The sequence below is a fragment of the Cervus elaphus genome, chromosome 30 (assembly GCF_910594005.1).
Source record: "Cervus elaphus chromosome 30, mCerEla1.1, whole genome shotgun sequence".
In the NCBI taxonomy this organism is placed as follows: Eukaryota; Metazoa; Chordata; class Mammalia; order Artiodactyla; family Cervidae; genus Cervus; species Cervus elaphus.
Genome location: NC_057844.1, coordinates 72806479 through 72821301, shown reverse-complemented (window position 1 = coordinate 72821301; position 14823 = coordinate 72806479). Strand labels below are relative to the sequence as shown.

At 44.1% G+C, this 14823-nt stretch overlaps 1 protein-coding gene across 1 annotated transcript in view; it reads right to left on the bottom strand.

Annotated features, from left to right (window-relative positions):
- Positions 1 to 13631, bottom strand: part of HS6ST3 (heparan sulfate 6-O-sulfotransferase 3) — a 700607-nt gene extending 686976 nt beyond the window's left edge. Inside the window, exon 1 of the mRNA XM_043892276.1 lies at positions 12778 to 13631. Within this exon, the coding sequence (XP_043748211.1) occupies positions 12778 to 13493 (716 nt within the window). The 5' untranslated portion in view covers positions 13494 to 13631. The remainder of the gene's footprint in view (positions 1 to 12777) is intronic.
- Positions 13632 to 14823: the final 1192 nt, after the last annotated feature.

Genomic DNA, 14823 nt, shown 5'->3' with positions numbered 1-14823 from the left:
GTGATCTGCCTCTTCCTTCAGTCTCTCCCTGCTCTCTCTGTGTGATGCCACCTTCAGATTTCACCTGGCAAGTCCCCTAGGTTGCAAACCCACACTTACACCAGGTAGGAAGGTTTCTATCACTGTTTTACAGATTGAGTGTGTGAATGTGCTCTAATTCACATAAGAATTCGTGGTAGGATCAGGTCTGGGTGTGCTGTATGCTCAATTGCTCAGTCATGTCCAACTCTTTGCAACCCCATGGGACTGTAGCTTGCCAGGTTCCTCTGTCCATGGAATTTTCCAGGCAAGAGTACAGGGGAGGTTTGCCATTTTCTACTCCAGGGGATCTTACTGACCCAAGGATGGAACACCCATGCATCTTGTTTCTCCTGCATTGGCAGGCATATTCGTTAAGGCTGAGCCACCGGGGAAGCCCTGGTGGGTGGAATCAGGGCCTAAACCCAAATCTAGGCTTCAGAACTGATGTTCTTTGCCTCTTGGCTTTACTGGATCTAGGAAATGCTGTTGAGATAGAATCAGACCTTTCTTTACCTGGAAAAAAATAGGTTCACATTAAATTTGGAAGTACAAATGAATGTCTTGCAAGAGTCTGCTCATTTAGTTATCAGCAGTTGTCTGGCTACACAGAGTTTCTATAGGACAGCATCTCAAATGACTGCCCTCGACTCTTCTCCATCTCGCAGCACTCACTAGCAGGTTAACCTGTCCCATGTTATCATTAGTAATTCATGACTTATTTGTGCACGAACAGCACTACTACAGACCTAATACAATGAATATCTTATTAGGAAGAAATTAACAAATGAATTGTTGCTGATCAATAGGTGTTGAAGAGAAAATTACAATGATGGTAAAGCCTAAATAATTTATACACGATATTGATTTTTTCATTACATTAATTATTCTTTATAGCACACATAAGGAACTAGGAGAATAAAACTTTCAAGGCAAAGAAATTTATCTACCATAGTGGATTGTAGGCTTAAGTATGAATTTAAAAGACAAAGAATGGAACAGGATAGTTGACAAATATTTTCAGACTAAAAATGCATCAGGTAATAAATTTGACACTTCCAGTGTCGCTAAGTTCCTTTGTGTTGCCGAAGTTTTTATACACAATACTTTTGATATTTATTTATCAAGAAAAGTATTAATAGCATGTTTATAAATAGAAATATTAGAAGTAGAACAATTCATTAATCTACTTTGTTCATCTTATATGGAAGGCACAATGATAAATTTAGTGAAGCTATGTGGGAAAGAAAAATTTCTCTGAAACTTCTCCCAGAATCTTTCAGTTGACTGGACTTAAATCCAGTTGAACAGCGTGCAGGTTCCTTACTGCTAATGGCTTTCAAAGCCAGCAGAAAACAACATCCTAAGCCCGTTTTTTCAGGGCAAGTCACTTTCATACAGATGTAGGGGCCTGAAGATGACCCTTACATTTACAGAGTGTTTTTGACTCTAACCTTGTCATAAAATGCTGTCCCAGAGAATGACAAAAAAGTATTGTGCATAAGAAGGGCCATGAAAGAGGATGGAGGTTGGTGTGTTCCTAATGGCGGATGGTGCTCCCAGCAACACAAAATCCACCCTACAGATCAGAGAAATGAACTTAACACCAACCCCAATCCATGCACTAGGTACAGACATTGCACTAAAAATGGCTTTTGTCATCTACAAATTCAAATGTGGAACAGCATTTTACTCATGGTGTTATGACTCTGGAAACTCAAGCAGGGAACTGACAATTTCTTTTTCTTTATCTTTACTGAGTTTTCTCAGATACCAACTTCATTTCACTATTTTTCAGTAGCCGGTCCCTTCTGCAGGGGATTTTCCCAATCCAGGGATCAAACCGAAGTCTCTCACATTGCAGGCGGATTCTTTACCAGTTGAACCACCAGGGAAGCCCAAGAATACTGGAGTGGGTAGCCTATCCCTTCTCCAGCAGATCTTTCTGACCCAGGTATCGAACCAGCGTCTCCTGCATTACAGGTGGATTCTTTACCACCTGAGCTACCAGGGAAGCCCACATCTAATATTAGGAGATTCCAGGTCCATAATGTTTTTAAACAGAGTTTCATGAATATATACTTTCAAGTACATCCTTGTTGCTATTGTTTAGTCGCCAAATCATGTCTGACTCTTTGCGACCCCATGGACTGTACTTACCAGGCTCTCCTGTCCATAGGTTTTCTCAGGCAAGAACACTGGAGTGAGTTGCAATTTCCTTCTCCAAAGGATTTTCCCAACCTAGGAATCGAACCCATGCCTCCTGCTTGGCAGGTGGATTCTTTACCACTGAGCCACCAGGGAAGCCCCAAGCACATCCTATCCCCCTCAAATAAAGATGGAAATAGTGTTTCAAAAGCCTTTTAAAATTAAAATGGAAAACATTAGAATAGTTTCAAGTGTGATATAATTGTTTTCCTCCCTCATTGGTTACCTTCAGAGACTTAAAGCTACATTAATATTATTTTTAATATGCTTAATAGTCTTAGAAGAAAATCTGAGCAGCAGAAAGCATCATAAACTGGAGCCAGTTCTGCAAATTATTTTGTAGTGTCTTAACCAGTATTGTTATGGAACTTCAAATTTATAAAGTACCACACAGAGATATAATTTAAAATGTATATTATCTGGATCTGCATCAAAATACAGATCTAACTGCTCAAATATGTCTTGATCGCCAGTCAATTCTGGGGCACCAGGGTAACAAAACACCCAAACCCAGAGTTGCTTTTATTACCCAGTGAAAAGTCCCTTGTGATGGTGACAGCTCATGATCGCCAGTCAATTCTGGGGCACCAGGGTAACAAAACACCCAAATCCAGAATTGTTTTTATTACCCAGTGAAAAGTCACTTGTTATGGTGACAGCTCCATTGCTGAGTTTTCTTTGCTTCTTCCACCATTCTTTGGGTTAGAGACTAACGGTCCATATAGAAAACATGTGCTACTCAGTTGCATTCTTTTTCCTTTTCTGTTTATTATGCTTTAATTCTGAGGACCATATGAGGGTAGAATATATTAAAAATTACCAAAATTTGTATAGGCAAACCATTTCCTTAAGTTGATGGCCAAATGTTAAAATGTTATTTTTCATATCATTTATAATCTTGTCACAGTCCACTTAACGAAGTTTGGTTAGATTTCAGTGAAAATTATCTTCCAGAGTAGTTTTTTTTTTTTTTTTCCTGGCATGGGGGGGTAACTTTACTACAATTAGTATGTATGGTGCAGAATTTCATGCAAATGAGGTGTGCCAGCAGTGTGATAATTTAAACGTATTTAAACAAAAACAAAAAGACGAATGCACAGACTTGCTGCTGCTTAGATCACTGCAGCTTATAGGACCCAGTTTCTTTTACTGATTTCAAAACAAAACAAAAGAAAAAATAATAAAAAAGTTGTGCCTGAAATGAATCTTGTTTTTTTTATAAGTAGCCGCCTGGTTCCTGTGTCCTGTAAAAATACAGGCACTTGACCCTTGGTGTAGCTTCTGTTCGACTTTTTATCACGGGAACGGATTGGTCTGATTTCTTGGCCCTCATCTTGAATTGGCCATATACAAGGTCCCTGGCCAGTGGACTGAAGGCTTTGTCTAAGATGACATGGGTCAGCTCAGGGGATGTGGGGGAGGGTGCTTTTATCTTCCCCGTTGTCGTTTGAGGTTTTGATCTTCTCTGGGTAAAGAGGCCATTTATCTTTGTAAACACATAACATTTTGCTTTCTCCAGTTTTCTGTTAATGGCGAAAGAATGGAAGCGAATAAAGTTTTACTGATTTTTGAGACACTAAAAAAAAAAAAAAAAAGAAAACATGTGCTAAAGGAACTTAGAACTTGTTCTCAGTCTCATGTGTAGGATTGAATGGCGCATTCATACAGTGAATCAGAAGAAACTTCCAACTATTTTAAGTCACTGTGCAAGTTATTCTCCATGTTCATACCTGCTACCTCTGCAACCCCAAATCCATTCTCCACCCTTCTCTGCCTCGGTGAAGCATGTGGAATGAGGATCGCACATGTCCTTTAGCTGCCAGGTAAATCCAGCCATTGGAAGACAGTGGGAGGACAGGTGGGAGGGGAAGGAGACAAGGTATTTCCTCCCCACGCCCTCCTCTCTGCCTCAGCTCCATGTGCCGGCAGGCAGCCCCTTCCTAACACTGAGACTGTAGCTTTTGTAAGACACCTGTAGACATCTAGCGTTGACACTGCCTGGCCAACTCTCCTACTTCACGCCCAGGGTGGTTAACTGCTTTCCTTGTTACTACTTACAATGAACCTTATGTCCAATATTTGTACCATTCCTCAATCCCTACCTCTGTTAATAGTCCCTTGGCAATCCGAAAGGGTGCCTCTGTTTGATGCCAGGACCTACAATACAGCTACCCATGTTTGAGACAGCAACCTGATACAGAAAAAGAATGTGTAAGTAAATAAAAGAACAACAGCAGCATTTAAATGCACCAGCCTTGCAAGTCAGATGGCCTCTTAGATAGGTGCTTATTAATACTCCCCATAAATGTATTAATGAGACAAATCATTGCATACAAGATGCATTTCTGACCTCTACACTCAATATCACCATCTTTCTGATTCAGTTCTTTAAGGATTTCAAACTTCACCTTGACTACTTTTGTCCTTCTCTCCTCGCCCTCCTCTGTAGCATCCTTCTAATTTACACTCTGCATTATCACTGTCTGTTCTCTCTTCCTTGACATGTCACCTTGCTTTTTACTGTGTTATATAGATCCTACCTGCAGATTTCCACACACAGGCCAAGCTACCACATACTTATGTTTAAAGTTATGGTTACTCTTTCTTCTGGGTCTATGTTTTCATTTTTAAGTAAAGCTATACAATTCTGCAAGTTCCTAACTAGAGCCCGCAAAATACAGAAGCTGCCATCCAGGTTTTCAGTCTTACATCCATAATCTTGAATTCTTCGGAAGAAATACTCTGTAAAACATAATAAATGGATATGGAGGACATCAAGGTGGTTAGCTTTTCTACCCTCTTTTGTTTGTAAAGAAACTAGAACGCAGAGGCAACCGTGAACATATGGTATTAAAGGCAAGCTTCTGACAATAAATGACCCAGTACTTACCAATAAAAGCATGGTACTATATTAACAATAGCAATGAACTACAAATATTTATGTGCCCACAGGCAACTAATTCAGTTTCACCGCAGGATTGCTTCATTTATGAATTTAATTGTATGTGTTTAAACATTTTTGTTGCTATTTCATTAATATCCCATAAAAAGATAAAATGATATGCTGAAGAAAAGAAAGAACAAAAGTCTCTATGCACAGCATTAATTAAGTACACATTGCGTGCCCATGGTATCCAGAGAATTAACATTTACTTTTATCATTTATGGTTTTTCTCTTGCATCATACCTTGCAAGTTCATTTTTGCATCGTTCAGGATGAAAAGTTGCAGATTCAAAACACAACATACAGGTTTACCTATCATTTTATTTTCACACAGAACAGCACAGATGTTTGAGACCCATGAGAAAATTAAAAAAGAGACTTTTCCTGTGCCAGGCTATTTGAAGAATGCCACACACATTCTTAGCACTCACCGTAAGATAATATCATTATTATTCCTCCCATTTTCTAGAGCAGGTAACTGACTTACTCAGGATTACGTGACAGCAAGTGGTTGAACCAGGTTAAAATTGAGCTGATTTGACTTCACAGCTCCTACTTTACACATGACCCTAATTGCATTCACAAGCTGGGCATCAGCATGATTTTCAGGAATATTCAGGGGCTAGTGTATTTTTCACAGATTTTCTCCAATTTCTGCTGAGGGCTTTTTTCCTAATTCAAGGTCTCCTTCCACTGCTCTCCAAAATGACTATCCCTAACCATAACCACCTCAACCATCTGGCTTTAACCAGTAATAATTCAGAGTCTACATTATTGGTACTTTTATCCTCCACCCATCCTACATCAGAGTTCGCATGCTCTTGGTTTCGGCAGATTCTTTGCCTCAAGTGAGAATGAACGATGAGGCTAACCTTCCCAAGAGGCAAGAACATCTGTCTGTACCCAAATGAATTTCTGAGCTGTGGCATATTAAGAGGAGAGACCCCCTACAATGTTCTAATAAGCCCTGGGCTGGATACTTACTTTGACGACTCTTCTGGCAAATAAGAGGAATTGACATCTTGCTAATTATGAAAGGCAACTATTAACAGTTCAAATTTGCATGGCACAAAATAAGAGAGGAAGGACACCAAATGTTTGATAATCCCAACTTTCAAAGAACCAAAGTCTTGTCAAGTTATGCTGATATTTTTTAGAAGTAATCTAGAACATAGAGTATATGTTTAGCTAACATAGAACTTCTATAGGTCAGTCTCTGTGCTGGGAACTTAACATATGTTTTACTGAATAACTGCATTTGCTAGAGGAAGATACAAACAAGTAACACTCTCTAGGTTAACAAGTATTTGGTACACTTCCCAACACATATTTAAATGCTTGGCTATAATTAAAATGAAGTTCTATTAGCCAATTAAAATCAACAGAGAATTTATCCATAATATCCATAATTTAACAAACTCTAAAATAAGATAATTGATTAATACAAAATATTAATTTGGGTTCCCCATTTACTTGTTTTCATACTAAACCTATTCCTTGGCCCAATAATTTATTTCATGACTCTTAAAATCACATTAGGATTTGCCAGTCTCAATTAAACCTGTTTAATTCATTATCAAGCATAAATAACTTTCAAATGGCATAAGCTTCTGATTGTCCTTAGTCAAAATGAGACGGTAATAATTAGCTTTGGGGAATAATACTATAACAGTCTAAGATTAGGCAAATCCACATCGCTAGTGGCTAAATTTACTTAGCTTCCAATTATTACACAAACATTTATATTTCCCTGTTTTCAACCCTTTTAAAAATCCCAGGGTAATCAGCAAGGAAAATGCAGAAAAATAAACCATATCTTAGCATTTACCATTTCAAGTTTTATCTTCACAACTCAAAAAAAAAAAATTGAATGAGTTTAATTCAACTTCCTTCTGATTTATAGCAAATATCAGAGGTTTGAACCAGAAGCCATACTTTAAGAGACCCTGTAATGAACATATAAGTGGATATGGCATATAGACAGAACAATCTCTTATCTCCTTGGTTTTATACTGCACACAAACCTGATGGTGAAAATTAACCTTCTTTGCAGTTCAACATTTCTAATTAGAAGAGACATCAAAAAGATTATCCCTTAGAAAGCAGTATGGGCCATAATATTCTAGATAGCCTTTGAAACAGAGCTCTGCTGCTTCCTATGTATTTTAGACTGCTGTCTAAACGAAAAGCAATAACCAGATGATCTTTCAAAGTGGTTATGGCTTTATGTGCCAAGTTGTGTTATATTTTCTCATCTTACCTTTTTATACTTATTATGAAGAAGCAGACAGCCTTGTATACAGGACCTATTTATTGCTTTTAGCCCTGAATATATAAGATAGTCTATACCATCAAATCATGCTTTACTAAAAGTTTCCTTGGTAAAAATGTTTACAAATCTTCAAGAACTGACTAGTTCATTGAGAATCCTTTTGTGCCTCTATGTATGTGATGGGGGCTGTTTTGTTTTCTCTGCACAAGGCAAGAAAGGAGAGGCGAAAGATGCTCTGAACTAAGATGTTCTCAGCTTAGAACACAGAACCTTCAAATAAAAGGCCACACAGGCTAAGCCCTTCCCCAGGAAGAAATTCCTTTCCAACATCAGTGGTTAATTAGCTAAAATGTTCACTGCTGGGGAGCACGCCACTTCACAAGAGAGTTCCTTCTCTTGTAGACAGTTACATGTTTAATGAAGTTCTTTCTTACTCTGAGTTGAAATCCTTGTCCTCTCATTTCTCTCTTCCTATCCTAATCCCATCCTTTGGCAAAACACAGAACAAATCTCCTGCACCTTCCATATCTTCCTTCTATGAGTATTTGAAAGCAATCCTTATGTCTCTCCTATTTTTCCCACCTCCATATTAAATATTACCACCTCCCTCAATAATTCCTCCTATGACATGGTTTCCAGATGTTACAAATAAACTGGAATTGTAGCATGACTCAAAATTTTTCTTAAAAAAATTTTAAAAGAGATCTGAAGGTTATTTCTCATTTATTTACAAGCATAACTGACACAATTACAATGACTATCCAGAACCCAGTGGTCTTCCCAGAAGCTGTATTTATGCTAGCTCCCCTTCTTGTGATACACACACACACACACACACACACACACCACCACCACCACCACCACCATTCATGTGATACAAATTGGGTCAGAGAACCTCATCTCCCTGGCCACACCGATTGGCTGAAAGAATAGTCGTTAAGTTCCAAGCTGGACTAATCAGAGTCATTCCCCAAGGTTTCCAATTGGAACTCAGAGAAGGCTTGCATTCCTCTTAGCCCTAGATCTACTAGATTCAACAGCCATTTACTCATTTCATGGAATAAGCCATTTTGATACAATGAGTCCAATATGAAAAGGGGTGTGGAAAAGGGTCCAATATGAAAGACAGGGTGTACCTCTCTTTCCTGTGTCCTGGTTATTAAGCTAGAATTTCCCCTTTGTCTGAACTGAGTTAGAGTCAAGTTTGTATCGTCTACAACACAGAGGGTCCTATTGAACACAACATTCATAACCTTGCAAGCAGTCTAACAGGACCAACAGAATGTGGTCATTAAAAAAAATGCCATCCCACCCTACAAAAGGAATGGATGGAATCTCTTTCCATCACAATTTTAAGAATGAGAGCAATACTCACTAAAGAAGATCAAGGTCTATCTTGCCTAAACACCTGAGTTCATAGGACTGACACTATTTGCTCAAACTATATTCTGAGACCTATCACAGGGCCTGGCACATAGTAGGTGCCTAAGACACACTCCACTATACTTGTTAAAGTGAACAGAAGAAACAGTGGGCAAAACATTGAATATAAATGATCAAAATGAAGACATGAGTTCCCTATGGAAACCTTAGATGTATTTCACATCTCCTTAGTATTAGATAACCCACTGGCCACACAAATTACGGAACCAGATTATCTCTTCAGTCTTTTTTAGCCATAAAATATTAGGAGTCTATCCATACTCCACAGAAGGTAATGAAGAGTCTTCTAAAGACTTAGGCAGGCAGACAAAAATGGGAAACATGCTGAGATAATGAAGGAAGCATAAAGATGAGAAACAATAACCTACTAAAGAAATAATAGAGAAAAGAAAGAAAAAGAAAGGGAAGAAATCATCACTAATACGATAAAAGAGGTCATTTAGACAAGCCATCTTCCTATTACCTTCCTGTCTTATTCTAACTGATTTCTGTGGTCAGAAATGCCCTCCGCACTGGATTCAAACTGCCAGCCCCAGAGCCTTGTTCCTTTCTGGCCCCTTAAAACACACAGGATGGCTACTTCCACTCTTCCAAGAATCTCCTTCCAGAGTTGGCTCCCTGCTTCAGCCTTTGGTCCCAGCTGTTCCCAACTCCTCGTTCACCATTCCAAACCAACAGTTTGTCTTTGTCACCCACAGAATACACTCAATTACACGGTGTGCCTTCCCATCCCTGTTTCCCAGACTGCACTCTGCAATGACTGATGCCCAGATGTTCATAATTTTCAATTTATTGATCAGTGTTTTGAACTTAGGATTTTGTCTCCACACAAATAATCATAAAATGACATCTCTGTAAATTAAGGTGGTCCATTTGCATCAAGCTCCTTGAGGAAATGACCTCACATCCTTTTGTGGAAGAAGGCCTTCATTAGGGCAAATACTGTTATTACAGTTAGCAACTAATATTTAAATATTACTATATAGCTCCATACCAAGTATTGGGTGCTATGTATCAGCATATTATACTACGCACAGATATTATGACAACACTATATGAAGCATTTTACATGCATTTGCTCTTTTAGTTCTCATAAGACCTCTAAGAGGTTAATTAAGTACCAATTATTATCCACATATAAGATGAAGAATCTGAGGCTCAGAAAGAACAACTTACTAATTCACACAGCTAGTAAGCACAAGAGCCACACGACCTGACTCCAGAATCCTCCCTCTTACAGGTATTCCACGACCCACAAGGACATCGATCCCTGTGAGCAATGGAGAGGGGGGACAGCGGAGGAACCAAAAGCAGAGAGACTAGGGCACCGAAGTCAACATGATCTACTTCTTGATTTTGCTCAGAGTCAGCCCTATTTGAAGTAGAACCTTGTTCCCATTATGTAGCAATAGATTATCTGCCATTTTGCATTGTGGAAATGTACCCTCCATTATCCAGGCTAATCTGGTTGACTGTAGAACGCTGTACACAGACACTCTAATGACAGACAACTAATTCCATCGTCTGTGTGAGGAAGATGCAGCTGAACATCTCTTCAACTTTTTCCCTATCACTTTTGATGCAGGGCCCTTTACATACCCCACAGCTATTCCTCCCTACAGCATCCAGAGGAGAAAAGTAATTGAGAATATCAGGAAAAGGGAGGGGGGGTGAGGATGAAGGGGAAGAAGAATTATAAAAATGGTGCCCCCCAAAAAAACATTATTAGAGATTTTTTTAACAAGCAAACCAGTGCAGGTTGATCTGAAAACTTTTGAATCTGAGAGAAAAGAATCTACCGTTAAACAAAGACAAGCATTTGACTGTGCAATAGAAACCCTATGTTCAAATAGCCAAGGTGGCATTCTCCTCCATTACCCAGCAGAGAGATGGTATTTCCTCTACTATCTGAGCCACCAGGGAAGCCCCTGAAATAGTGAGCATTTCCTGTAGAAGTAAGACCTTGCTGCTGTAACCTATGCAGGATCTGAAGTAGCAGCAGCATGTCATCACTAAGCAAAAATCCAAGTATCCTTAAATTTCATCATCTCTAATTGCTCCAAAATCTTCATCTATTCACTAAAGGTTTTATGGACTTTGATAGAAAATAATGCCCATCTCTACTGAAGAATCACTAGCTAGGTCTATGTGATAATTAGTCTCTAGTTCAAGTGAAATGGAAGCTGGGATTCACACTAGTAAACTCTCTGGGGTCATTCAGGAGTTATTACATAAAGGTATAAATACAAAAAGTATAATTTGTGATGAAATGTAGCAGAGACTGTCTCTCACTGAAATAATAGCCTCCTTTGGTAGGAAGTCTGGCAGTCATTATCAACTGAAAAACAGTTGCAAGCTAAAATACAGGGGTAGGATCTGAAACACTATACAATTAGAAATCTTGAAAAGTTAAAAGTCCTTAAAATATGCTAAGGAAGGAGACATGCTTTCATTCCAAGTCCAACCAGTTTCTTATTCTAAGCAATTTCCATTAAACAGGCAAAGGAGCAGGGAGGAGAGAAAGTATTTGAAAAACTGCCAGAGTAAAAAATCCCATAATGAAATTTTGCTCATTCTTGGAGAAATGAAGTAGAATTAGATGCTTCAGTGGTGGTGAATTCCAGAATCTGGGTAGCTTCCAGTAAATGAAGCTTTTCCATAATGTCAGAGGCAAAAGCTATCTGATATCAACATATTGAGCTTGAGTTTTTAAACTCCTATTTCCTTACACCAAACTGTTTGAAACCTTTGAGATAAAAACCTCAATAAACCAATGTTCCAAGCTTTTAATATTTTAGTCCCTTGAGCAAGCATGTCAGATTAATCTTCAAATTGCAATGGGCAGAAAGAACATTAAACCGAAATTCTCAAGCCCAGTGCCTCTCTGCAAGGATGTTAATAAGCTAAGCAGTTTCATTGGCTATTAAGATTTCAAACTTTCCTAATTCTCAGCGGCCTGACCGTTTTAAAGTGGGTGGGGACAGAGGTGGGAGAGGAAGCTAGGGATTTTGTTTCTGACATCTTTGTATGCACCTAGCATTGAGCACATGGCCAGGCACACAGGAAGCCTTTAACAAATGCTTTCAGAATGAGTTGATGGATTGGTCTGGGGGGGGCGGCGGGGGCGGGGGGGCGGAGAGTGCAAATATTGCTGAGAACAGGAGGAGTCCAAACACTGGCGCTGCTCAGCAACAAAGCCCATCTCCAGAATTAGGGTTATGGAGGTGGAGCAGAAATTCCAACGTGTGTCTTCAAAGCGGCAACAAGAGCCTTGAGAACAGCCACCAAGGAGCCACTTACAGAGGGATCAGACTCGTCTCTGGCTTCGCCCTGCCTGGAAAACTCCTACCCTGTCTCTCTACGTCCAGCTCCCTCTGCCTTTCACCGGGTTTGAGTTTCCGCTCGCAGAACTTCGGTTCAAGATTCGACCTCGCGGGTCTAACCCGGGCCTCCTGGCCATTCCAGGGGTTCCACGCACAGAGAGAGGTCACACCGTGCTAGGCAAAAGGAAGGTCTCTCTCTCTCTCTCTCTCTCTCTCTCTCTCTCTCTCTCTCTCTCACACACACACACACACACACACACACACACACAACGACGACTACAGCTCTCGACACCTTTGGGGCGGGGGAGAGAGCGATGGGGGCTAGGGGGTGAGCGAGTTCAAGACCAGGACACTTTCCAAAGGTTTCTTCTCCCTCTCCCCAAACCTCTGCCCGCGTCGCGGGACGATGCTAGGGAACCACCCGCCCGGCGCCGCGGAGGGAGCGCGGGGTCGCCCGGGGTTGGGGGCGCGGGGAGGGCGGGGTGGTCGGGACCGGGGTGGGGGCGACGGGGTGGGCTGGAAGGGGGAGGAGGGTGGCCGGAAGCGAGACGCGGCGGGGGGGACAGTACCTGGTGTGGCTGTGGTTGCGGGGACAGTCTTTCTTCTCCATGATGGCCGGCACACAGTTGGTGAGCTCCGTCCAGTCGGCGTGCAGCCCGCAGCTCCAGCCGGTGGAGAAGCGGGAGAAGAGCCACGTCTCCTTCTTGCCGGGCCGGTGGCAGGTGCACTTCTTCTGGCCGGCTTTGCAGCTGCACGGCTGCTCCAGCCGGATGTTCTTCACCAGGTGCCGGCCGAACGTGGTGCCCCCGGTCTTCTGGATGTGCAGGAAGACGATCACGTCGCGCCCCTTGATGTTGAAATCCACGAAGCGGGTCAGGTCCTTCGGGGTGAAGTTGAAGCGCGGCACGAAGCGGGGCAAGGAGCCGTTCTCGGGGGCCTCGGGGTCCGGTTCCTCCTCCTCCTCCTCCTCCGCCTCCTCCTCCTCGTCCTCGGGGTCCCCCGGCTCCTCGTCCTCGTCCTCCGGCGCCGCGGCCCCCCGAGGCCCCTCGGGCGGCCCCCGGGGTGGCGGGGGCAGCTGGGGCCGCCGCTCCCAGTCCTCGGGCGGCGCCTGTGCCCGGCGGGCGGGACTCGGGGCGGCCGGCTGGCCGGCCTCTCCGGCGCGGGGCTGCTCCCCGAAGTTGGCGCAGGAGCTGGAGCAGGAGGGAGACACGTACTGGTACATGATGACCACGAAGAGGAGAGTGAGCACCGGCGTCAGCAGCCACTTGTTGAACCTTTCATCCATGGTCCCGCTCTCAGGCCGGCAGGCTACGCGGCGACAGCGGCAGAGACGCGGACGCGCGGCAGCTCGGAAGTTTCGGGGACTCCGGGGCGCGGCTCCGAGCCCGCCGCTCCTCCATGCCCCTGACGCCGGGGCGAGCTGCTGGCTGGCAGCCCCGCGGCACTCCGGCGCTCCGGGGCTGGCAGAGCCGGGCCTGCGGATCGAGCGGGGAGACCGGCGCCGGCGCGCGGCGGCGGCGGCGTGGAGCGCCCTGCGCTCCCGGGGGCGCCCGGCTCCCGGCTCCCAGCCCCGGGCGCGGCGCGCGCTCTCAGGCGGCACGGGGCATCCCGCCGCCGGCGCTCAGGCGCTGGGGAGCGCGGCTCGGGTCCCGGACCTGCCCGGGGCAGCCGGGCAGCTGCGGCCGCGAGCGCGGGGGCTGCATGGGGCTCTCGAGGGCGCCGGCCAAGGGCGAAGGCACGGCGCGGCCCCGCCGCCCCGGCCACCCGCGGGCCCCGCGAGCCGCACGCGCTCCAGGCGCCTTTGCCCTCGGATCGCCAGGTGCTGGAGCCACGAGGACACACGGCGCCCGCCGCAAGTTTGCAGAGGAGCCCCCCGCAGCGGCTGCGGGCGAGGCGCCGGTGCGGAGCCGCCTCCCCCGGGCGAGGCGCACTGCTGCTCCGGGTCGGTCCGCCCAGGCGCGGGCACGCAGACACACTCGCACACACTGGCTGGCACCGCCACAACCCGCCAGCCGGTGTGACAGGAGCCCTGCTACCCGCAGCAAAAAAAAAAAAAAAAAAAAAAAAACCTGCCCTAGGTACGGAGCATGCGCCAAAGCCTTCCCCAGCCCCCGAGGAGTTTCCAGGGGAGGAGTCCGTGGCTCCGCGGGGCTCCGAGCAGGCAACTGGGGGTGGGAATCCCTTCAGCCTTGAGCATGGAGAGATTCGGAAGAAAGGCAAAGGCGGGGCGAGGAGAGGATGCGAGCAGGTCGTCGCTGGCGCTGATCCGAGACCTCCAAATCCGCAGCTTTCCCCATCTGAGGGTGGACAGAAATCTGGCCAGGCGATTTGCACGAATAACACGTGCCCACTACTGGGCAGACCCACCTAGGCAGGACTTTGCACAAGTTGGCTGATCCCTTGCTGGCAGGGCATATTGGCTCAGGATTGCTTTTTATCTCTACACAAGACATTCTAACTGGTGCTCAAGTTTTATTCTGGTCCTTCCACAAGTACAGACTCGGTGTGTTCAATTCTACAACTTTATTCAACCAGCATCTATTCATCGATTATCCATTAGGCGCCTACTGTGGATCTGGCTCGGTGTTCACGGTACACGTCAATGCTTTCAGTAC